The following is a 24,784-nucleotide window of genomic DNA, read 5'->3' on the forward strand; positions in this document are numbered from 1 at the left end:
CTTAATGCTTTCACGTTTGGTGTGGCCATCTGTTATTTAGCATAGCATCAGGCTGTTCATGTCCTTAAGTACAGCAGGACTTTTAGTCTCTGGTGCAAGAGAGGCTGCAATTGCCCTAGGAGTGATTTTTAGATGGTGGACTGTTTCTCTGGGTGTAGCAGTCCATGAGCTTGGGATGGCAGGGGCTCCCTTTGCGGCACCATGGTGGAACAGAGATGATGGTATTCCTTATGGAGAACAGAGCTAGAAAGAAAGATGGAGTGAAATGATCCGTGAAAAAACTGGTGATAGAAAAAGCATGTGAAAGGAAGCTTGAGTTTTATGAAGACTAGATGATAAAAGCTGCTCATTTATAAACTGTGGCTTCTAAGTCGGTTTTCTGCAATATGGGGAAGGGCAGGTCATGTCAGAGGTGCCAAGTGAGGGAGACTCAGTATAGTACAGTCACTGTCACACAGCAGGTAACTGGTGCTTATCCACTTCCATATGCAAAGTCTCCAGACGTTAAAAGCTGTACACGTTCTAGTAAGTAAAACAGGCCAGGGGCTATTTTCTGCTGCTGGGAAGAAGTGACGCGGTGTGGATCGCGCCCATGCAGCCAACCCTTCCCCCTTAGTTGGAGTGGTTGTGCACTCGCACTTGAATCTTTACCGTGGTCCTGCACGGTTTATTAGTGCAGACATAGTCCAAGAGCCTCTTTGAGACTGTATTGGACTTGTATTTATAAGTTATAGCCTTTGTCCCATGAGTATTAATTACAATATCCACAAGAAACACCTTCACCTACTTTACCTGTAGTGTAATGTCTTTTGCTGTTATTTATAACATTTGATGTCATAGTCATTACTGTGAGTAGCATAGAAATATATTGATTTGCATGTATTTTCTTTACCAATGCTGTGGCTTTACGTCTTGAACAGTAATCCATTGTGGCAGCTGCTGGATTCATCCAGAGACTGCCAGTCTTGTCGCATCAATCATTTCCAAATAAACCCTTGGGATATTTGTGGTTAAACTACTCCTGGTGCCATGCTGCGATACTCGGATGCAGTGACTGCACAGACGCTGTCTGTTTTGTACTTAAAATCTCGAGTTTGTGGCATGAGTAGACTATGAGATACATTCAGAAAACATGGAAATATATGTGTTTGCATTACACTGCTATCATGTTACAAGTGAGGTTTTGTGTGGCGTTGTCTGTGTTCTGTCCCTATTTCCATGAAATTATAACTTTTGCAAAAATAGTGTATTGATACTGAAACTGCCCTCCTTTGTAGCTAGCACAGCGGACTTCCGGATCCTGTTTTTGTTAAAAAAGCTAATATATATTGAAGGAAAAAAAACCCAACAATTTAATAATTGAACTTGGTGTGCTTTTAGCTTTTAAGGGCTGCTGTAGCAAAGAGCTGTTATTATTAGAGCTTTGAGCACAGTTTAGTATTTTTAGTGTTTTTGACCAAAATGGTCAATGTTAATGAATGTTCTATCAACATAATTCATTACTTGTATGCATTCTTTATATTTTTTGACTATTTAAATTAAGTTCTATAAAGGTCATTGTTTTCTCACATGGAATTGTTCTGAGCCTGGAACACTTGTCTGTATAGCGCCCTGCAACCAGCGCCCTTTCAGTGGTTTGTCTGGGGACTCATGGTTATTGTCCCTACCCTATTTAAAAACACATTCACTGAGTTAGAAATACTTCTGTTATTCTTCTGCTATTTATATCTGTTGTCTCCTAACGGCTATTTTTGAGTATCACAAATAACTGAAACAGGATCGGGTCTTATATTTTTTACATTTGTGGCAAGCCTTGTTGACTTCCTTAAGCACATAATACCCCCGGTGTTTTGTTTTAAAGGTTAAATGATAATTAAATGCTTTGCCAAACTGAAATATAATAGGCAATGCTTGTGACTGTAAATAAGAACGTCTCAGAGTGACAGCAAAGTGAGCGGGGCTGGCAGGGATAGGTAGGCTCTGTTATCTGAACAACCATTTGTCCAAGTAGATTCCTTTAAAGCAGGTTAGATGAAGAGAGACCACTGGGACATAAACATTTTCTGTTATTGATCCTAGTTTATCTAAAAAGCTTTCTGTAAGTCTGCTTAAGTCACGTTCTAGTTTTGTTTTGTTTCGGTTTGGTTTTTTAATCATTCCTCTTGTAAAATAAAATCTGTGATATACCTGCTGAGAGAGACGGCGAGCACCCGGAGGCAGCCAGCTTTGGCACTTGTGTTCTGCTGCTGTTTGCTGCGCTGTGCTGTTCCCAGTAGGAATTAATCGAAAAGGTACATGCTTAAAGTGATGCAAAGAGTAGAATGCTAGATGTCCAAAGAAAAAGGTTGTGTTCACTCAACTGTCACGCTAAGGAAAAAAATAAAATTCTTCTGGCAGGATATGCAGAGCACTTCTAAATTCCTGCAGTTGTCGATGAGGTGCATGGGTTCAGCTGGGAAAAATCAGGGTTTAAGCCAGTGGCTTTCCCTGGATTGCATCTCCCTTTATAGCTTTGTAAAGCCTGAATGTAAGTGACTTAATTTGGTCTGGTGACAAAATTTTTTAAAATAAGTTTTGCAGAACATGCTTTTATATTTTTCAGATGAGTTTATTTGACGTCAGCTCTCTCCTCATTGCATGTTGGAGGGCATATGTTTATATCTGCAGAGAGCCATGGGTTCAGCCCAGGTAACTTCTGGCATCTAGCTGCCGTGTCCAGGAAGTGTTAGCTGCTGCGCAGTTTCCATACAGTTTGCTGGGAGCACCGTTTACCTCCACAGACTGTTATAACCCAACTAGCATTTCACTTGTCTTTTGGAGGTGTCTCTGCCCATCCCTTCTCAGTGGAGCGTGGGGTTATTCCACCTCTAATATAGGCATTTCATTTGACTGGGGTATATCTGGAGCAAACTGTTCTTACAGCGAGCGAACGCATTTGTTTTCCTGAATTATCAGTCTCCTGGAAAGATTGCATTCTTCTAGAATTATATTCATGTGTTTATGCGTTCCAAGTTTATGTATTCTGAGTATCTTTCTTTCCTAAAGCAATTTTCTGATGGGCCAAGTTAAAGTATTAAAGGCAGGAAAAAGGTAGTTGAAGTGGGGGACTTTGGGGAATTAGTGATGTTTTAAAAGCAAGCTATTATTTGGTGTAAGCTGATCTCTTTATTATTGAATAGGCAAGAGAGTTTGGTCCATAGAGGGAAGTACAAAGCTATAATTTCATGCAGGAGTTCTTTTGAAATTCAAATGTCAACGTTTGAGTCCCAGAAACCTTTGTTAATTCCAACATTTTTATGTAACGGACCTAAGCTATGAAGCTGTGGTTATAAAATGATAACAGCTATTGGCTTTTAAAGAAGGGTATTATGGTTTTACGTAGTCTTCAGATTAATTAGCATATATATAACTTTTTATATGACTGTGTGGTATCTTTTAAAGAATCATAGCTACCTCAATTCCATTTTTCTCTTATTTTTAAACGAAGAAGGAATTTCTTGTGGTGTGTATGATGTCTGCAGGAATGTCAGTGATAATGGGCATGTGTGGCATCGAGGACACAGAGCTGGGTACAGTCATTTTTTTACCCCATGAATGAAAATACTTTTTGTTCTGAAATGTCATATTTTTCTTTAATGAGACAGCAGATAGTCCTGTGGTCAGGTCAGGTGTCTCTCCCTTTCTGGATTTACTGCTATTAACTTTTTCATTACAGATCACATACAAAGCAAGCCAATTAGCTTGTGAGGGAAGAAGTAGGAAAGAAAAAAGAGAAGTGCAAGTTTTCCCCTAAAGGAAACACATGAAAGCAAGGTGGTAGGAAGAATGAAAGAAACTGGGAAAACTCTGTAGGTGACACATGCTATTGTGCAGTTCGTAGTATGGAAGAGTTCAGAGGAAGCCTGTGTATTAATATGGTATTTAACTCAATTCTCTGAATATTAAAGTCCTGTTTGTAGGTAATTGAACTTACTGTTTCTGAAGAGCTCTGTGTATTTATGGGGCCTTATTTATAGGTAGTAAGCTGAGATGTGTTCTATCAGGAACAGCCACAGGTACCTATTTTCAGTATATCAGGAGCTCAGGAATCCATCAGTCAAGAAAAAAATACTCTTATCAACACTTTTTTTTTTCCTCATAATACAGCATAAGAAATGTCAAAAAGCTAAATCCTCAGCTGTTTTGAACTGACAGGGTTCCTCTGAGGTTTCTTTTACCGTTAACTGCGATTTTTAGCATTATTAGCCACGGAAAGAATTACTTAGCTGTCTCTGGTCCTATGAAGGGATTGTATTCTTGCTATATACAAGATCCAGTCTTGCAAACCCATATTCGCTTTGGCAATGTCTGCATGCTTGTGATGGGTAGCCCATTTTACAATTTTGTGCTGAATTTCAAGCGCAGCTTCTCTTGTGTTAATGCCATTGACACAATGCTAACAGCAGGTCTGCCGTGCCTGCGTGTAGTGCTGTATAAAGCCCAAACCAAATTAATGCTGTTGGGAAGTGGGAGAAAGAGTCTCCATGCTGTATTTTTAAGTGCTCTGCTTTTTCTAATTATTTCTAGCAATTAATCCTGAAGAATTGTTTGTTTTTTATTTTAAATTCAGTTTATATGAAAAGGGATCATCAGATCTATTTCTTGAACCAAACATTGTTTTCTTCTATCACCAGCCGCACAGAGGTATTGTAAAATTACTGTATGCTTGTAGAAGTCATCTAGAGAAAGAAATCTGAGGATCTAAAGCTCGTAGAGTTACATTTCAGCCTTTTGGGGAATGTACATGTCAGTGTAGTGAGAATATATAACAAACTTCTGTCCACCGTCACGGTATTGACTGTGAATAGAAAAGCAGCAGTGGATAACCTTTCCATTGGTAGGTTCTTTTCAGAAGTGATGAATGGAGAGAAGGTAGCTAGCAACAACAGACTGAATAAACAGCAGCTCCAGAAACTCTCTGAAAAATAGTTTGGGTCGCAGTAAAGTTGAGCAATGTAGCTGCAAAGTAGAAGTGTTGGTGAAATAGTTTGTTGTCTTACCATTCCCTCATATAGTCACGATATGTTCACAGTGTGATTAAATGGTGCTCAAGACTTGAGTACTGGTTACTTAATATATTTATTTTACAATGTGGAGAGTCCGGGAATTGGTATAAATCCTGCCAACTTTTGCAAGTGTTGAAAGTCCAATTTTATGTGAGCCAGAAATTCTTGTGTGTCCATTTGGATATTGGTATTGTTGGTAGGTCAACAGAATTGCTCAGTTTAGGAAGAACCTGCAGGTCCTGACCCATAATTTTAAGGTCTGATAAACCTTTGTAGGCGATTCGAAATCCAGTTTGCATTTTGAATTTTGCTGTAAAACTTGTGGTAAATAGAGCATGTTTTGACTGTGTGTGTGAACTCAGCTGTGAGGAGGAGGAAGCGGGACCAGCAGCTCCTCCACCTCCTAAATCCCTGGAGGCACTGTCAACCAGTCACTTTCCTTTGAAGGGTAGTTCTGAGGTGCCTCTTCTTTGTTCTGGGAGGAAGATAGCAAATAAACGTTGACCTATAACTGCAGCAAATTTACAAATAAATAAATAATCCTTTTTGGCTGAGCAGGCTTGCAGGATGGATTTCTGATCCTTCTGACTAGGGATAAGTTGGTATTTTATCTTGCAGTGATTAAATACCTCAGCCCTCAAGGAATCATGCTGTATGTCTCAAAGCCTTATACAAAACGTTGCAGTTTTGTATTTTAGAACTACTGACATATTGTTAAACCAAGTCAGAGGAACTGAACTGCCAAAACTTTCACGCACATCCTTGGGTCTGTCTGAACTGGCTGCTGTAATTTCTGCCTGCCTGTGGCCATTTCTGTACCCAGAAGTAAACCCTTATCAACCTCACACAGAAGAGTTATCCCAATGGAGAAGGAAAACAGAGAGATTGTTCCAGATAGGGAAAATCCCACAGGATCAAGGGCAGCCATAATTATAGCTGTTCTGCTGCATTGGAGGAATTCAGAGGAACAACAGTGGAGGTCAGGCTTCGGTTAAACATAATACTCTTTTGTTCGCAGTAAATGCAGTTTAACAAACAACTTTATTCTGGGACCAGAAACGTGGTTCAACATTCACCTTTTCTGTGTTCCAATATAAAGCGCTTCAAGCTTCCTTCAGATATGTGTCATGCAACTTCTTCCAGAGTCTGACAAGAATCATCCTAGTAGCAAATGTCTCGGTAACCCTTTGTCATAGCTCATTATATTGAAATAGTAGCAGAAATAGAAGCTGCAGAATTAGGTAAGTTACTTTTTTCTCTTAAGTAACAGAAGGTCCCAACACACAAAGGGAAGATAAGCAGATGCTCTATTTTCAGTTTCCTGTTGAAATATTTCTGAAGACAGATCATTGAATGATGGATGCTACTCATATAGAATGAGCTTTCATGAGTACACTGAACAGCATATTAACAGCTTTCCACCACGGTCAGCCATACTTGCATCTCCACTCCTACCAGAATGCCAGAATACCTGTAGGGCTAATGCAGAATCCAAACTTTAGGAGCTTGCATTTTACAGTATTTTGTCTCATCCTCAAGTTGTGTCTATTTATTTTCTTATTTTACCAGGATCAAGGGCATTTTTGGATTGGCATACTAAATGATAGTAAAAGCTTTCACAGGTTACACAAAAAGTGAAATCTTACCAGTGAGGCCCTGGAGGAGTTAATGAAAAATGCAGCGCTTTTAAACATATTTATCAGTGGTTTGAAATCCAGGGTTCCCACTGATTTTGTCCGTGGGTGATATGAGAATTGGTGGAATGGATAAAAGCAATTGAAGATCCATACAGGATGATTTAGCAAGCTAGGCATGGCCAAATAAAATTAATTTTGATATTGCTGACTTGAGAATGAAAGGCATGTAGGCCATGTGTCTGCACCTCAACATCAATGTGCTGTGTAAGCTGTGATGAGGAGCTGTAATACATTTCTTGGATATATAAGCAGAGGAGCATCTTGTGGGACCATGGGAATGATTGCCCCAACCTTGCCCCCCCGTTTAGCTTTGTGAGGGTGATGCTGGGGTACTGCATATACTTCTGGAGTCCGTAAGTCAACATTCATTCTGTGAAGGGAAGAAGGGGCAGCAAAGAGCACAGTAATGATTGGAATAGATTATTTCTTTTCTCCTCCATCTTGTAAGAATCAACTCAGAGCAAAAAGCACAGTTATCTTACAGCAAGTAGGGTTGTATTATAATGCAGGAAAACGTATCCTGAGTCTCTACCCTGATTCTCTGCAATCCTGGTTTTGGCTGCAAGAGTGGCGGGACACTTGTAGCCTTTTTGTTCTCTGTGCCCTTGCCTAATGTTAGGAGAAAGAAGTGCAAGGCGTGTTGCTTAACCACTGCTGCTGCTCAGGGTCGGGGCGCTTAGCACATGTTCACCTGTGCTGTTCTCTCTTCTATCACAATTACTGTAGGGGTAAGTAGTTTATTTGAGAATTATATGAAAAAAAACCCGAACTGTTCAAACTGCCTAAAAAGGACACCACTGTTTAAGTCATCATGTCAGCATAATATATGTTAACGCATTCATCAAAATATATTACGCTCTGTTTGAGAAGAAAAAAAAGCAGCTGCTTTGACTATTTCATAGATGAACAAGATATAATACCTTTAGTATCACCTCTTCGTGTAAGGCTGTAGAGAGAGGTCACCTTTTCATATGATTAAATAATTAAAGAATAAAACACACGTGTAATTATTTTTTGATTTGCAACATACAAATCTGAAGAAAAATAATAATTCACATTACCCCTATTACGTTGACGTGAACTTGTCTTCAGAGATCTGTACCGATCTCATTTCCTTCCCTCTGGATTCATACAAAACCATACAGAAGTGGCTTTGTGTGAATTGTGGCTTGTGAATACTTAGACATGTCTTACCCAGTAGTGACCATGGACATCTTGCTATAAGAGCTGGATAAAAAGAGTTGTTGTTTTTTTTACTGACTGAGTAGAAATATAGTCAAAATTAACAAATTAAAAGCAAAACCAAAAGGCAGCATTTACCAGCTCTTTAACTAAAAACTCTATTCAGACTTTTTGAGACAGGTTTCCAGTTTTCCACAGGTTGAGAAAAAGTGTATTTCGGTTACAGTTATTGTGTGCTTTTACAACTAAAACGTATTGGGGAACTGCCCAAACTCGGACTCCATGAACAGAAGTGAACTATGACTCCCTGTGTGCATGTGTTCCTTTCATTGTCTCTCTTTTGCCTAGGGTCAGTCATGAAGAGTTTAATGCAATTTTGGTTTTGTTTTCCAGCTGAAATAAAGATCTGTTTTAAATACTACCATGGTGTTAGTGGAGCCCTCCGAGCTACTACTCCATGTATCACTGTGAAAAACCCTGCTGTGATGGTAAGTTCAGCCTGTTAGTTCATTGGGTTTTTATAAGATGATAATATTAACTGTCAGACAAACCTATTGATATGTCTCCTAGTTTTAGCGTTAACAGCAGTTTTTGCAAAAAACTATATTGCCTGACAGAAATCATTAAAATTGGGAAATGCTTTTCTTGGTTTTGTATTTTTCATGGTAAAATGACATTAAAATAACTGAGCTTAGCTGAAATCTTTTATGCGAAGAACTTGATCTTGCTCACTTTCAATTTTGCAGCTTACAGTTTGCTGTAATTTAACAATATGGCAGAAACTTTTCACACTGGTTATCTAACTCAAACTGAATCCTTATTAAAAGTCTCAATTTCTTATTTCTTAATATTAAAAATGAAATTGTTGCTGAGATAGCAATTATTTGTATAAAAATGAGACTGGAGTAAACTCTGCTGTGGCAAAAATTATTGAGGTTTTTTGAGTGTTTGTATACCACTGAAATTTAGATAATTCTCTGACTATTGAGAATTATTACTGCCTTACTATGCTTTCATTATGAAACTTGTTCTTTAGAAATACTAAAAGTTTTAGAGGAGTTTTTGTAGTTGTTTAAATACATATTGGAAGAAGAGCCTTCCAAACTTGCATCCAGGTGCTTTTGATGGAAGTAATTTATCTAGTAGGCTAGGTCTTCAGTTGACGTGAAGTTTCACAGTGTATTTGATTCATTGACATTAGCTGAGAAATATTTAAGATCACATCTGTCAGGATGTTGTCTTGACAACTGCAATGCTGAAGATACTGTAGAGCACAAGTTACTCAGACTGAATAGCTTTTATGCTGATCCTGTGCTTTTTCAGTGTTGTACATTATATACAAGTGCACGTTATGGCTATATGATATTGTGTGTGCTGTACTAGACTTTATATCTCATTATACCAAGTTATGTTTCTTTTTCTTAAAATTACAGACTTCAGTAATGGCATCATTTAATTGTCAGTTCTTTGTCAGATCTGACTATGAATAATATCGTTTCGCAGCAGGCATGTGAACTCTTGATATTTTACAGGAGAAAACGTGTTACAGTTAATGAGCTTGACAGCCACTGTCTTTAATACCAATTTATAAAATACAGACTGTAAGGTAGCCTGACTTCAAACAAAGGAAAAAAATGCATCTCAAAGTAACCCTTAAAATGGGCTAAGGGCTGAACTCTGTTGTTACTGAGAAGCAGAATGATTATATTGGATGGAGGAACTATTTGAACTTGTGTGGTTTTTTTGACCTTGTCATACTGGCCACCAGTATTTTTGAGATTCATTGCACAAAAGGACATCTGAACTTCTGTCTTTGAATATGCATTTATTTACTTGGGAGCTACCTGAAGACCTGTCGTTCAGAGTCCTTGGTCAATCTTGAGGGGCTGACCGGCTGTTGCTATTTAAATTTCTTCCCTTTGAAAGGTAGCACAGGGCCCTGGGTATTCTACAGAATTTACACTCCTGCTAGAGGGTGTAATTTTATAGAAACATTTTTGTTTGTGCTAGCAGTACAGACTTCCAGTAATAGTGAACTTTTAGTTTCCCCTGATGAGAATGTTGTAGGTCAGCTCGGATGAGACTTCCTAAAAATATCATATTGGGTTAGTTATGCGTAAGTATTCCTGTTACTATGTTAATACCTCACACTGTTTTCGTGGTTTCGGTGTTGAGCTTAAGCACTGTGTAGTAGAGAATACTTTGCTCTCTTGGCACTGGTCCTGTCTGTTGCTACAGAAATGCTGTTTGTGGAAGTGGTGAGAGAGTCACGGCGTGCCCACACTCTTTTTTCAGCTGCAGTAAGCTACCTGCTTACTTGGATCATTATGTGTTTTCACATTACATGGCTTGGTGGAAGACGTGTTTCTGGTTTTCCTCTCATTGATGGCATGTCACACCAGGCGTTTCAGTCCATCTTATTTTTGGATAAGCAGCTGACGTTGTGTTGTGTTCATTTGAACCGGTGGAAATGCGAGGGCTGATCTAACACTGCGGAACACTGCGTTACACCAGATGAGATAACCTTTGTAATGCAAAAATCTAAGCATGTATGCTGGGGTGAAATTTTATACTTTTTTGATACAGAAAAATTGAAATTGCTGTTCAGGTCATACTGGAGCAGGAAAAGGGTATATAGAAAAAACATGGAAATGCTAGGGAACACCGTTACAATTCATTACATAATAGCTGAACTGTGGGCAAATCCTATTTTCTGTATAATGAAGTAATGCTTAGCAACGTAAGCAGTATTACTCAAGCAGAGTCAGTGATGTAGCAGGGAAATAGGTATAGAATGAGGAAAGCGTTTTTGTGGATGAATAACGTTTTTAAGAAAACATTGCATGTTAGAATAAGCCCAGAAGAGTACACTGAAATAGATAGCGCTCCTCTGGCCTTGCCTGGGCAGCGTCACCATCCCAGAGGAATGTGCCCCTTGCTGCTTCCAGGGAACCTGCTTGTAGATGAGGGGATGCTGATCTGGCTGGAATGACCCCATTGCTTTTGATGCCCTTGCAATTTGACTCTCAACTGTCACCGCTTATGCGTCCATATAAAGTCACTGGGGTAATGATGTAATGCTGGGTGGGAAAGTGATAGTTTTGAGCATTCTGGTGAGAAATGTCTTACCCAGGGAACGGGGCTGCATCATGAAGCTGGCAGTGAGGGAAGGGAATGGGCTGGTTAGTGAGTGGCAGCGCTTGCTGGCATGGTGCGTTCCTCACAAGACCACTGAGGCCCATGGGGACGTCAGGCATCAATGTCATCACTGTTTCTTCATCACTTTGTTTGACTGTTTGTTAACGTACGAAGTATTAGAGTTTTGCCACGGGAGAAGTTTGTTTGTTTGCTAATTCCGATGAAATTCCAATGTGCTTGCTGATCATCCTGGGAAGTATTTGAAAGCTAATGATATTAACTTGCTTAAAGCAATATAAAAAGGAATGGTTACATTTTTGGTTAGTGCAGAGCAGGCTCCTCACGGCTACCACGGCTCCAGAAATCATTTATCAACCCATTAACTTCAAACAACCGTTGAGCTGCTCAAAACTCTTTGCATACTTCCTCTATGCACATAGGTGTTTGAGTTTTTATTCATCTTATTTTTTTTTATTGTTGAATAAGTCAAATGACTTCCTGTTTTATCACTGGTATTAATCTCCAGGACTGTATTTGGCTGAAGCTTTTTCATCAGACTGTGTCACCTCTTCTGCCTGGGAGTGAGTGCAGTGTCTATCTGCAGAACAGTTTGACTTTAGAAATAGCTCTGTTGATGTCTCCATGATAGATTACTCAGCTGTATGCGCATCTCTGTCTTGAAAAACAAATTATTCTGCTAATTGAAAGAGCTAGACATTAATAAGACATTTATACATCAGAAACTTTGTATTTTGAAGTAGTGCTTTACCTAATGACAGATGTCAGTAGAAACCAAACCATAAAATCTGTGAAGCATAAGCTTTTGGACCACATTCATATTTAGATATCTGATGCACTTTTCTGTGTTAATAGATCTGAAGGTTTTTGTTGGTCTCTGTTTGATGTCTTTGCTTTTTTTGTTGTGCAGTAAATTATCTCTGTGTGGAAAGTGACAAAAGTTACACACGTTGTCACTGGCCAGCTCAGTGCTTTGGTATGTATTACCAATCCAAACCATTGATTTTATTTTACAAAAGGGAAGCCTGTAAGAAAATACAGTCTCCTTTTCTCTGATTAATAGTGTCTGCACGTGTATTAGCCTATACATGTTCTGTTTGGAAGATTCCAAGTATTGGTGTATGAGCACTCCGTGGCATAAATAAGAGATACTTTCCTAGAAACAGATGCTGTAGCTTGCCTGTCCATGGTAGCAGACAGTAGTTGGTCAGATTCTTCCTCTGCATATTAACTTCCAATTGCATTATCATCCTCAAGCACAGACAAAGCAGATGAAAACTTTTGTGGTATATTTCATTTTTTTTTTCCTCTTTAGATGGGAGTAGAAGGCACGGATGAAGGTGCTTCTGGAGCCCAGCACTCTAGGAAGTTAGTCAGCTTTACCCTATCAGGTAAAAAACAACACTACTTTGTGTTTTTCAAATTATTGCTAATAAAAAATAAACATATTTGTTGTTTTAAATAACTTCAAAGATAGAACACTTTTCTTCATTAGCCTCTGTAGGAGCACACTCTAGTGGCTTGAAAGGTGTCATTTCTTTAGAACTTCTGTTTGTTGAAAACAAGCCAGAATCATGAATCTCCAGGAGTGAAAGAAATGGATTTGATGCATACCAGCATGAAAAATTTGGAGAAATTTCCCGTTTGCACAAGGGATAGTTCTTTTCAGATTGAAGACTGGAAGACTTAGCCTCTAAATAAAATGCAAACTGGTTCCATCGCTTTGAAGTAGTGAAAAAGCAACAGCTGCAAATGGTTTAGAAAGGAAAACAATCTTTACTTGTAACAGATCTAAGCTGTCGCTACAGCAAAATAGCTGTAGGGGTACAGTCTACCAGCCTTGCTCGTTTTGATTAGCACTTTATTCTATGGGAAGTCTTGTGTGAGACTGAAGCATATTCAGCTTAAGCAAAGACAAAAAATTTGCTTCTGAATCTTGAAGAGCTGACAATGAAAGCATTTAGACATTGTAGAGGTAGAGCAGAAAAAAACCCGCTGCTTCTTGAAATGGTCTTTCAGCAGTTACCTGGGATAGAGCTGATAGGTTGTATAGACTCACATGGAGTACTATAAAAATAATTGGTTTGTGAATTCTGAAAAACCTATTGTGCCTAATAGAAGGTTGTGACTCAGCCTGAGGAGTCCCCTAAATTAATTTTGAAAGGTGCATTGACTGATAGGTCTGTAACGTAGTTCCCGGCACATATTTTGGTTGCTCATTTGCACGTGCAAATTTGTTGCTTTTAAAGGCAATTACCCTTTATTTCATGGAGTCCTACTGTGTGGCTTAATTTTGAACACTGGGCAGGATTTTTTTTTCTTACTGAATCCACAGGCGTGACATTTCATTTTAGTGCAGTGAATTTTGTTTGCATGTATGAACTGTTCATCTGAGTGTCTATGTGCCAGTTGCATTGGAGTCACGAAGACTGCGTGCAGCATATTGATGTACCTAATGGAGAAAGACACTAAAATCTTGTGCTTTGGCAAACCTAAACAGAGAAATATTTTACAGTTAAGATTAAAATCTAATATTATATAAAAAAGTACCTCTTTCTTTTTGTTCTTGTTGAAGCTTGTGCTATCGTTAAAGTCCTTAGGCATGAGAATATGCACCTGAGGAAGTTATTATTTGTTGTTGAAGTCGCAAGGGCTGCAGTACTGAGGTTTTCCTAGGAAGAAAGAAGCATTTTCAGAAAACTTTGCCTCCATTTATGTGAGATAGGTTATCTTCTTCTAAGTTGGGAGAAAGTGTGCATCGTAGTCGAGAGCAACCTCGATAATGAGTATTTGAAGTTATGTTTATCTAAGTCTCAATTTGGGAAAGTGGGAGATCACTACATTGCCTCCCATGCACTTTTTATCTTAATCCCTTCCCCTTATCCAGAAACGGAACAAGTACTGTGGGATGGTTTTTTTTTTGTGGTCTTTGGTTTTTCTTTTTAAGAGTTGAAATACCTAAAATACCGAGAAAAACATTTGTAGGTGAGTTACAAGCTCATGCTTTTTGTTTCATAAATGACTGGAGGCTAAAATGTAAATTGGGATGTTGATACCTTTCCTGCCTATGTTCTTTTGGGAAAACACTTGACTTCCTGCTTTAACTGTCTTCTGTACACTGGATCCAGTCACCTTATGAGTAATTTTAAGTTGCATTATCCAGTATTTTATGGTGAATTGATTTCCTGGGTAATATTTTAGGAATGCGCTACTTTGTAAACTAGCCTTAATTTACTGAGTTCCTTTTTCCTTCCTTCTTGTTTTGCTTTATAGATATTAGAGCAGTTGGACTTAAAAAAGGCATGTTCTTCAACCCTGATCCTTATCTAAAGATGTCCATTCAGCCAGGCAAGAAAAGTACATTTCCCACGTTTGCTCATCATGGCCAGGAAAGAAGGTCGACTATCATCAGTAACACAACTAATCCTGTTTGGCACAGAGAGGTAATGTATGCCTTTTGAGAGCTGTCTGCCAGCTGATGCAGTGTACCAGGCTTGTGTTTTCTCTTTATGCATTAGTCCTTACTCTCTGAAGGCTGTGAGCTTATTTTGTAGCTAGTTATTTAAACTGACACAGAAATTGTAGTAATTTTAGGAACCCTGTTGTTGGATAGAAACAGCTATCATCTGCACAGTTAAGCTGTGTGTTTAAGCTGCACTGCTGTGAGGTTTTTATTCCCTTCTCTACTAACAAGAGTTGAACTCGCTCAACAGCTCTGTAGATTTCTTGAAATTGCAAAAATAAATTAATTAAAATGGATTATATGTTGTGAGAAGACCCTTTTAAGAAAAGGTACAATAAGTGAGCATTTGTGCTCAGTGATCGTGACAACTGTTCATTTGGAAATGATACTCTCATTGTGCATAGCAGGTGGCAAGCTTTCGGTTCTGTCAGGCAGAGGGGGTGCTCTTTGGTGTAGCCTCTGTATGCATTGCTGTAGGATGGAGAGCCCAGGGAGGCATTACAGCACCACTCGGCAAGGGGGGGGAAAAAAGGGCAGTTTGGCAGAAGCCGGTTTTCCAGATGTGTTTATATTGGGTGGCTATGCAGGTCTCAGAGACAGAACTCGGCCTCACAACTGTCTTTGAGCACAAAAGAGCCAGGCTGTGCCTTTGAAGATGTGTTTATGTGGGAAACAAGGTGAAAATAAATACTGACCCAAGTCCATAACCCTTTCAAGACCAGCGAGCAGCATTCTTGATCTGCACCTGTTTTCTAATGAGCAGATGCCTGTACTGTGTTTGACTAATGTTAATGCGCTCTTTAGGAAGATTGAAAAATTGAGTGGGCTTTGGAAAATGTTCCCACAAAGCATAATCAAACCAAACAAGCAGTAAAGCAGAACAGAGCAGGGCCAGCGTTAGCACTGCTCTGGGTACTTGGTTGTGGGAAAGACTGTAGATGTGTGGAAGTCTTAAAATCTTAAAAAAAAAAAAAAAAAAAAAAAAAAATCAGAGTAGTAATCTCTAAATAGATTCTTCATCTTTCTGTCTGTCCATCCATCTATCCAGTAGATAGAAAGAAAATCTACTCTTATTTTTCCCCTTTTTTCTCCTCCAGTTCTTCTTGGTTTTGAAGCTTATTAGAAAAGTGATAATGTTCACTGGGGCACGCATTATATCAGCTTGCTTTAACTGCTGTATCTTCCCTGTAGCAATGCTCTGACGCCAGCAGCTTATGATCCCATTACATATGCTGTCCTCGTGGTGCAGAATTGATCCTGGTTTACATCTACTCCTTTCTGCAAAATAATTTGCAATTCTATAGCAAACTGAGAGTGACAATTTTTTAAGTTCTGTTTATCACAGGAACCCAGCTCCAACAGTTGCCCAGCATGAGAAAGTGTTTTTATTCCTGACCCAATTTAATTGCTAGTTTTGAATATATTTAGCTGATGTCTACAGCTGAACCGAAGAGTTCTTCCTTCTTTTGTTCCTTGTTCAATACATCCTTAGCTATCTAGCCAGATGCATATTAGGCATTGTACTTGGATTGCAATTTGCTCACGGGTCTTAAAGGTGGCAGATTTACGTAAAAGTATAACCAGATGACCTCAGCTTTCCTGCGTAGGTTATACCATACTTTTTTGTTTGTTTATTTGAAATATCTCAAAATCTAGAGAAAAATCTTTGGTCCCTAAGCTTGCTTTCCTGAGGGAATTTGTTATCACACCGTGTGTGTGTGCGTGTGTCTGCCAACATGCCTGCTCATGTATTTGCCCTGTACCACTTTTGAATCTTTTGGCCGTCTTCAGGCAGACTTGGCAGAGCAGCACAGATCTCAAAGATGAAGCATTCATAAACTGCATGCAAATTGATGCTAGACTGAAGAGAGTAACAGTGAAAGTGTTCCCTTGTAGGAAAAGGTGGAAGAATGATCTTACCAGACATCAAGAAATCTTTTATAAATTAGCACCATATTGTTTAAAGACCCCAAGTGCAGAAGAGGTTCTGTTGGAGCTTGCTGAGATTTGTTAACTTTGAGGCAAAAATCTATAGAAAATTCTCCTCCTTTAGTCACAGTGCTCCTGAAAATACTGTATACACATTGCCCTTTTGACTTCCTGTCATGCATACAAAAAATTAATGCAAAGTGTGGTGTTGGAAGTTCACAAAGCACAGCCTAGAGTGAGACATTTTCCTTCTTCCTCCTGCATTGACCTGGCTACTCTTCTGTAACCTGACAGAGTACAGCAAGGATTCCTTCTCTTTTTGCTTTCTACTATCCAAATTGAAGCAAGCCCTCGGATATGTTGCTTTGTCCTTTCTGACGCAGACCACAAAAAGTGCTTTTATCCAGTGCAGTTTCTTACTGAGCAATTGTTTTCAAGGAACGATAAAAAGGTATGGGTCTCTTAAGAGGCTAGTTACATATGCAAAAAAAAAGTGCTTCATAAATGATGTTGACATTATTTTGCAATATGGAAACTATTGTCATCAGTCATTACTTTCAGAGTTCACTGGGCACTGGTAGTAATTATGTACATACTTTTTGAATAAAGGTGTATTGATCTGGTGTCAAATATGTTCTTTCCTTCCAGAAATATTCTTTTGTTGCACTTCTAACAGATGTCCTGGAAATTGAGGTTAAAGACAAATTTGCCAAGAGTCGTCCGATCATCAAGCGCTTTCTTGGGAAGTTAACCATACCGGTTCAGAGACTGTTGGAGAGACATGCAATTGGGTAAATTAATATGTTCTTAATGCTAACTTCTGTTGATCCGGGAGACTCAGCAGCTAGGATACTGGCGCAGAGCAGCCTTTCCGGCTTACTGGCACAGAGCAGCGAATTTCTACTGCATCTGTAGTAAGAAATCTAGTAGGAATTTTAATAGCCTTGTTGCCTGACTGGAAGATGTCAGTTGTTTCTAACCCTGTTCTGAATGCATGTAGCCGTACTGGTGTATATGTGTGTCTATAATTTATTTTCAGCTTAATGTCTTCACGCAAAAAATGTGACCCTCGCAAAAAAACGTGACCCTCTGCTAGCTAGTCAAGAGGCAAGGCATTATCACAATACTACATGATTGTGTGCAAATTTTTTAGAAGAAGCAGATTTTATTGTCTCACTTCTTTTAGAGTTCAAGCATTTTTAATTGTCAGTTTAATAGTCAGATATTTAATCTCTGTTCAGCTAATTGGCCAGAACTGCAAGGCTGTGACTCATTATTTCTCAGAGTGCTGGTGGTACTACACAATTAAAATTGCCTTTTGCTATGAATAGTGCACTGATGGGACTCAAAATTCACCTTTTGTGCTATTTTTAAAATTTTCTGTTCATTTTTTGATAACTCTTTGTTATGCTATAAAGATGCAAGTCACTTAGAAACTTTTAAGAGGTTTTATACTTTGTGACGGTTACTGGAGGGGACCGTAGTATAGTCAAGTGGATGATCCAGTAAGGCCTTCGTACAGCCATATGCACTGAGAGGAGCCTGAGACTTTGTAATTAGGTGCTGTGATACATTACAGGTGTGAAGCAAAATGGCTGGAGGTCTACAAGAGATGCAGCAGTGTGTGCAAAAGTATAATTGTACATTTAAGAGAGAGCAGTAATTGTAGAGTATATTATTTTGTTAAGGTCTTTTTACATTTATGTGCTATATTTAACAAATTAGAAAAAATAATTCTGTGAAAGACAATGGGAGGAATTGAATTATTCAAGTGTGTTTTGTACGGGACCTAACTCAAAGTCTGCTAAATTTAATGTGTCTCCCTTAACTTTTGAAGGCCACTGCGTGAGGCTCATGAGGAATGATGGTGAAATAAATTGCATATATTCTTCCCTGAAAGTTTAGGGGCATGGCAGTATCATCATGCTTTTGCACAAAAAGCAGGATATAAATGACTGGCCTCCTTTTTCACAGATATTCCCATCAAAGTAACAAGTTGCATAAATGGAGAAAATCAAATTCAATTTGAAAACAGTTTTCAGCTCTAAGTTTCCAAAGTGGTGGTTACACTGGTAAGTAAAGTAAGAATAAAATTGTAAGAGTAGCTTAAAATTTTGATGATGTCTTCTGATATAGAATTTATACTAAAAAAAAAAAAAAAACCAAACCAAAACAACAAACCCCTGCCCATTTGTTTTGTAGTGGTGTCAGTTCAGGTGTATATACAATCCAACTTTTCTAAGAAATGCTTCATCTTTGCGTTTCAAAAAATTGTGATAAGTTGAGCAAGCAGCTTTTTCCAAGAAATTTGCACACTGCAAGGCACTCAAAAAAAGCACTGTGATACAGCCTGGTTTCAAAACCTAGTTCAGGGTGTACATTTCCATGCTAAACCCCAAAATGTTTTTCTGCTCCGGGATTCCTAGTGCTGTGAAGTCTGTAAATTCCCTGTTTGGTGTATTCATCAGTTCTTGTCTATGTTTTTTCAAACCAGTATTCTGGAAGACATTTCCTGTTTTCTTCTCCATACTTCAGTTCTGTATATTTGATATATCAAATCGTTTTAGGAAAGGAAGGGCTGTGTAAAAAATGTTTAGTAAGAATATAGGTAAGTATTCAGTTTGGTTTTGCCGTGCTGCTGTTAGAACTGACATTAAGTCAGTCTTGCAGCTATTTTTGCCTCTTCATCTGTAATTTATTTGTCCATTTACAGTTTTTGCGTGCCAATCAGTTGTCAGAGTTCCTTTTTCCTAGACATTGTAAAGACAGACAACATTTCATCAGAAGCTTTGCAAAGGAAAGGAGTGGTTAATACAGACATAAAGTAGAAATGTACCAAATGTACAATCAGCTGCTAATTCTTTTTTATTTTGTTTTTGGTCAAGCAAGTAAAACATCTTCACTTTCTTCTTTTTCATTTTGGTCATGTCAAGGACAGTTGAAATCCTCTCCTGGGTTAACATGTGAACTTGAAAAATTACATGAGCAAAGTGCAAGGACTTACAGTACACCATATGCTTAACTTGCCCTTCCCTGTATTAATGATCCGTATTAATGAATGAAAAGGTAAAATCCAGAACCAGCCATTTTTAGACAAACTGCACTAAAATTCTGCCTGGCTTTTAGATGTCAACATAACTCTCAAGTTTGTGTAACAAAAAGGGCCAATTGGCTTTAAATTTCATGGAAAATATGATAAATGAGCATGAGAATCATCTATTATTGATTCAACTGAATACAGAGCAGACATTATTCATGTCGTGGCTCTCTCTAAGTCTCGAAGGGCCTAGAGCAATATAAACCTTATGTAAAAACTCTGGAAATCTCAAATGGCAATCTTCTGAGGACACCCCAAGTCTAGCTGAGAATTGTAATTGGAGTACAGAGCGATGAATCCGTGACAGATCCTGGAGACGCTTCTATAATAATTTGATGTACTGCGGCCCGTTGTCCACTCAGGACTTCTTTTGCTAAAAGTTACTGTTTACGTGCAAACTGCTGCAGCTTATTTCAGTGATGACCTTGCGTTCATTTTAGTCTGTCACTCATATTGCAGTAGGAGTGCTCCCGGTAATGGAGAGTTGCTTATACCAATATAAATTTATTTGCATAAATAGCAGCGATTTCCTGTGGAGGTCTTCAGCAGTCCCCTCCTCTCCCTTCAGCTGTCCCAACTGTGCTGAGGGGGGCTGGGGCTGTGAATTCTGGCTCTGCCTAGTAAGAATATATAGCCTACGATCTGATCCTATATCTCAAGCTGATACAAGTGGTTAATCAAATCGGAGTCCCGCTGAATTCAATAAGCCTTTAAGAACGTATTTGAAGTTAAACCCAAGCATTAATAGTTTTTCTGAATAGGAATGCAGAAGTGCTTTATTGAAAGAACACAAATGGGAAGATCTGGGAATTTTGTATATAGTAAAAGCCACAAGGGGGCAGAAGGTTTTAAACAATGAAAGGTTTTGTTAATTATAAAACATGTTGGGTTGAGGGAAGGAGGAGGTTAGGGGAAAGGGCATCCTTCGCAGTTTGATTTCTTTAGGACTTAAAAAGAGATTTAGGGATGTATAAGAATTTCTGGGGCACAGTCTGTATTTGGAAATGATCAAAAGTAGTTTTTTAGGCTGTTTTATCTTTTAACTAATGGTATTTTACACCATTGTTGGTGTTTGTGCTTTTCTGTTCAAGCCAGAGTATGTGGCTGATTTTAAGATTCTAACAGAAATTATGTGCTATCATGCTGACTCTCACCTGATAAGAGCCTTTGATAGAAAATACTGGAAAAATAAAACCAGTCAAAATTGGAAAAAAAAAACAACCAACAAACCAAACCCAACATCTTTGTTTGTGCAGAGACCAGGTTCTCAGCTATAACCTTGGCAGAAGGCTCCCAGCTGATCATGTAAGTGGATATCTCCAATTCAAAGTGGAAATCACATCTTCTGTTCATGAAGGTGAGCATTTGTCAATGATCTGGATCCCCAGATAGTTGTATGGAGAGAGTTTCTATGTATTTCTATTTCTAGGATTTTCTGTGATAATAAACTTTCTCATTTGTGTACAGTGCCTCTATTATAGATACTATTTTATTTTTTTTTCCGTTGGGATTCAAAGATAGATATGTCAGGTACTGCTTTGGAGATGAGAATTCCAAAACACCAACATTTACTGTATTGTTTTCCTGTTTCGTTAGGTAGATTTTAAATGAATCTGCTTATGATTCTCATTTTATGGGAAAGATTGGGTAATCAAATTTGTTGTTTCTCTTCACTCTGTAATATCTTCCCGCTGTAACACCTTTGGCTGAGATAAGCAGTTGCAAGTAAGAGTCCACCTGTGCTCTCCTCCCCTGCATGTACATGCAGATGGCTCTGTCCTGTCCCCCTTTTACAGGACTCTGTCCTGCTTAGAACCAAGAATACCTGTTATGGTTCTGAGAATGCATGCTTCTATTAGATAATTCTTTTATTTCCCTTTTTTCTTGTTCTGAAGGCAATCAGCGGAACATGGCTGGTACAGTTACACGTTTATCACATCATATGTGTCTATATACATGTTTCTGACCTTAGATTCTCCTTCATTAGACTTGGTATAATCTCTTTGGTAGTGAGATATCGCTCTATCTTTTAACTTGATATAGCCTTCTTGCCTTTTTTGTAGGCATGTAGTCCTGTATCTCATTAATATTTTTGCTCTGTCACCATTAAAAAAACGTGCCTGTCTTCAGTCCCGTTTGTTGTTAGGCACTCTAGTTCACTGACTTCACAGTTAAGGTTCTTGCAGATGCGTACAGACACTTAGAGCTGGGTTATTCAACTCTATGCCTGTTTGATTTCCATGTGGAGAGCTACCATCTCATCTCTCAAATGAGATGGCTTATTTTCGTTTCCCTTCTATAGTTATTGCCATAGGACACCTAATATCTCATGAACTTTACTTAAATAATTTCCATTCTTTACAGTGGAAAGTCCTATAAATCAACTCAAAATAAATGTTGTGTATAGATTTTAATATCTGTACACAATTTGTGATTCCTTATGGGATCTCAGCTGCTGGTTTGCATGCTGCTAAGGGTGTCAGTGACTGGCTTTGTGTAAATCTTACTTTTGGATATGAGAGAGATGCTGTAGACTTTAAAGTTGTACTTCACATCCTTAAATTTTCTGTATCCTACAAAATAGTATAGACTTATACAGAGAAAATTCTGTAACTGATGTTATAACACTGTAGATGCCTCTATTGTTTTAATTGTATTTTCTTCCCTTAGTTTTTTGATTGAAATAAGGAAACGTTAGAAGATGTGTATTTTTATATCACTTTGGTGATGCAGAGAAAGTAGAATGAACTGTCTGTTGCTGCGTTGTGTTTCACATTCCGTCTTTGTGTCTCTGCAGATGCTTCACCAGAAACAGTTGGCACTTTGCTGGGAGTGAACTCTGTAAATGGAGACTTGGGGAGCCCCTCTGATGATGAGGACATGCCAGCAGGACATCACGATACATCCACAGTGTGTTCCAATGGTCCGGTCCTTGAGGAATCTTCTGGAGAAGCAATCCTAAGACACCCTTTAAGGACTAGTAGAACTTTGGAAACGGACCAGGATGAGTTGACCTCCGGTGCTTCAAGATCATCACCTACTAGAGGTCGCCAGGACTCACTAAATGACTATCTGGATGCAATAGAACACAATAATCATCCTAGACCCGGGACGTCTGCCTGTGGCGAGCGTCCACGTGGAGCCTCCCCAAAACTGAGGAGTAGCTTCCCTACTGACACAAGACTTAATGCTATGCTTCATATTGACTCAGATGAAGAGGAGCATGAGCTACATCAAGACCTCGGTTTTCCATCTTCCTTGGAAGACGATGGTGGTTTAGTAATGCTTAATGGTGCTACAAGAAATGTTGAAAGGAATGGTTTAAGTTACTCATCAGATCAGGTAACGCAAGGGCCTGCAGAGAGTGAAAACGTTTCAGCCTCTGAAGCTCCTTTGCCATCAACTGATGACCAGCAAGAGACTCTCCCAGAGCTTCCACCCTCACAGTTAGCAGGAGGCGAAAGCCTGCAAGGTTCTCAAAGTGAAGCACCAGCAGACCAGGCTGGCAGCGAATCGTGTGCCGCTCAGGAGGCAGAGCAGCCTCCTAGCAGAGCAAATGCAGGAGCTGCCGATGCTGCTGCTGGGAGCAGAAGGGGCGTTAGTGAAACAGAATCCATTGATCAAGGGTCTGAACCTTCTCAGATGTCATCAGAAACTGAGCAGAGTGATCCTGCTCGCACGGAAAGTGTCAGTGAGGCTAGTACCCGGCCAGAAGGGGAAAGTGATGTGGAAGGGGCAGACAGCTCTTGCAACGAAAGCGCGACTGTGCGACGTTCCTCAGTTGAAATGCGGTGTTCTTCTTTGGAAAGTTCCAGGTTTCCTGAGACTCCAGCCTTTTCTTCTCAGGAGGAGGAAGAGGGAGCTTCTGCCACCGATGCAGCTAGAATTGAGCCAGGTGCTGAGACACAGAATGATGCAAGTACTTCTGGTTCTCTACCTGCGGTACAGTTACCTCGGGAGGAGGCACAGGAGGCTGAGGCAGGTGAATTACAAGAACAAGAGGAAGCAGAAGAAATCTGGCAAAGAAGAAGAAGCCTGCAGGCAGCAGCTGCCAACAGCCAGTCTCAGGATGAAGAAACAGAAGGAGCCCAAGCAGCTTGTGAGGGTGCCACAGCACAGGTTGAAGGAGCTACTGGAGGTAATAACTGCAGGAGGCACTTTCTGAAGTGAACTTTCTGCAGCCAGTAAAAATTATTTAAAAAATTAACATCTGAAATTAAAGATCTTCATTTCTCAATTTCGTTATCTTTCAAGATATCTTTTTATTGCTCCTTTGAGATCTATCCCCTTCTTCAAGAGACTCTTGGGGGTTTTGATGTAACCAAAAAATCAAAACTGAAATATCCAAGATATGTTTATTTTGGAATTAGATACATTTTAATTCTTGAGAGAGTAATGAGACAGAGGATGAAGAGGAGGAAAGGATTCTACAATATTGCCCAGCTTGCTAATCAAAATGGTAATGGGGGGGAAATAGTCCCAGAACTATGAGATGCAAACTAGAATTTATATTTGGGTCTTGTCTTTGGCGTGTTTATAAGGGGAAGAAAATATACACATATATTACCATTAAAACATAAGGGTAATCAAAAGAAGGGGGGGAGGGGGGGGGGAGAAGAAATGGGTTTTTTAGTCACACTTCAGGCTGTTTATCTTCCTTTTCCCAGTCCCTTATCTGTGGTAGACAAATCCTAGGACAGCTGGAACCATGGAGGAGAGGAATGTGTTACTTGAATGAACACTGTAAAACTCTTACCAATTGTAAAATTCTTTTAGCAGTTGTGTCTCACTAAAATCACAGAAGGTAGGAATTTGTCCCTAAAGGATTGTTTCCAAGCACATTTCACAATGGATTATCTGTTTAATTTCTTCAGGGATTGAAGTGGATCTAATCAAGTGGGTGCAATCAAACTGTATTTCTGAATGCATCTTTTTAATAACATTTCAAAAGGTTTTGGATCTATTAGTTTCTTCCCTTCATAAACAGCTCTTTGATTTGGAAATAATAATTTTGGTATTTATTTCAAAAACTGTCAATATGGATTTTTTTAACATAAATTTCTAGACATTTGGGAGTCTCTTTTTATTAGGTACCAAGTTGCGCCATGTTTTGCAGATCAGTGTGACTGCAGCGAGAAAGGTCAATGGACAGTTTCACCTCTCACTCTTGCAGCAGGTTTCTCTGATGGCCAGGTGGAGCTTTGTCCTTGACCCT

The 24,784-nt window shown here is 39.1% G+C and overlaps 1 protein-coding gene across 1 annotated transcript in view; it reads left to right on the forward strand.

The window, feature by feature from the left end:
• Positions 1-24,784, forward strand: part of HECW2 (HECT, C2 and WW domain containing E3 ubiquitin protein ligase 2) — a gene marked incomplete at its 5' end in the record, with an annotated part of 115,891 nt that overhangs the window by 38,639 nt on the left and 52,468 nt on the right. Inside the window, 6 exons of the mRNA XM_082483738.1 lie at positions 8,318-8,412; positions 12,396-12,471; positions 14,354-14,523; positions 17,121-17,263; positions 20,826-20,926; positions 22,367-23,707. Coding sequence (XP_082339864.1) covers positions 8,318-8,412; positions 12,396-12,471; positions 14,354-14,523; positions 17,121-17,263; positions 20,826-20,926; positions 22,367-23,707 — 1,926 coding nt within the window. The remainder of the gene's footprint in view (positions 1-8,317; positions 8,413-12,395; positions 12,472-14,353; positions 14,524-17,120; positions 17,264-20,825; positions 20,927-22,366; positions 23,708-24,784) is intronic.

Source organism: Vanellus vanellus (assembly GCF_965231255.1).
Source record: "Vanellus vanellus genome assembly, chromosome: 5".
Taxonomy (NCBI): Eukaryota; Metazoa; Chordata; class Aves; order Charadriiformes; family Charadriidae; genus Vanellus; species Vanellus vanellus.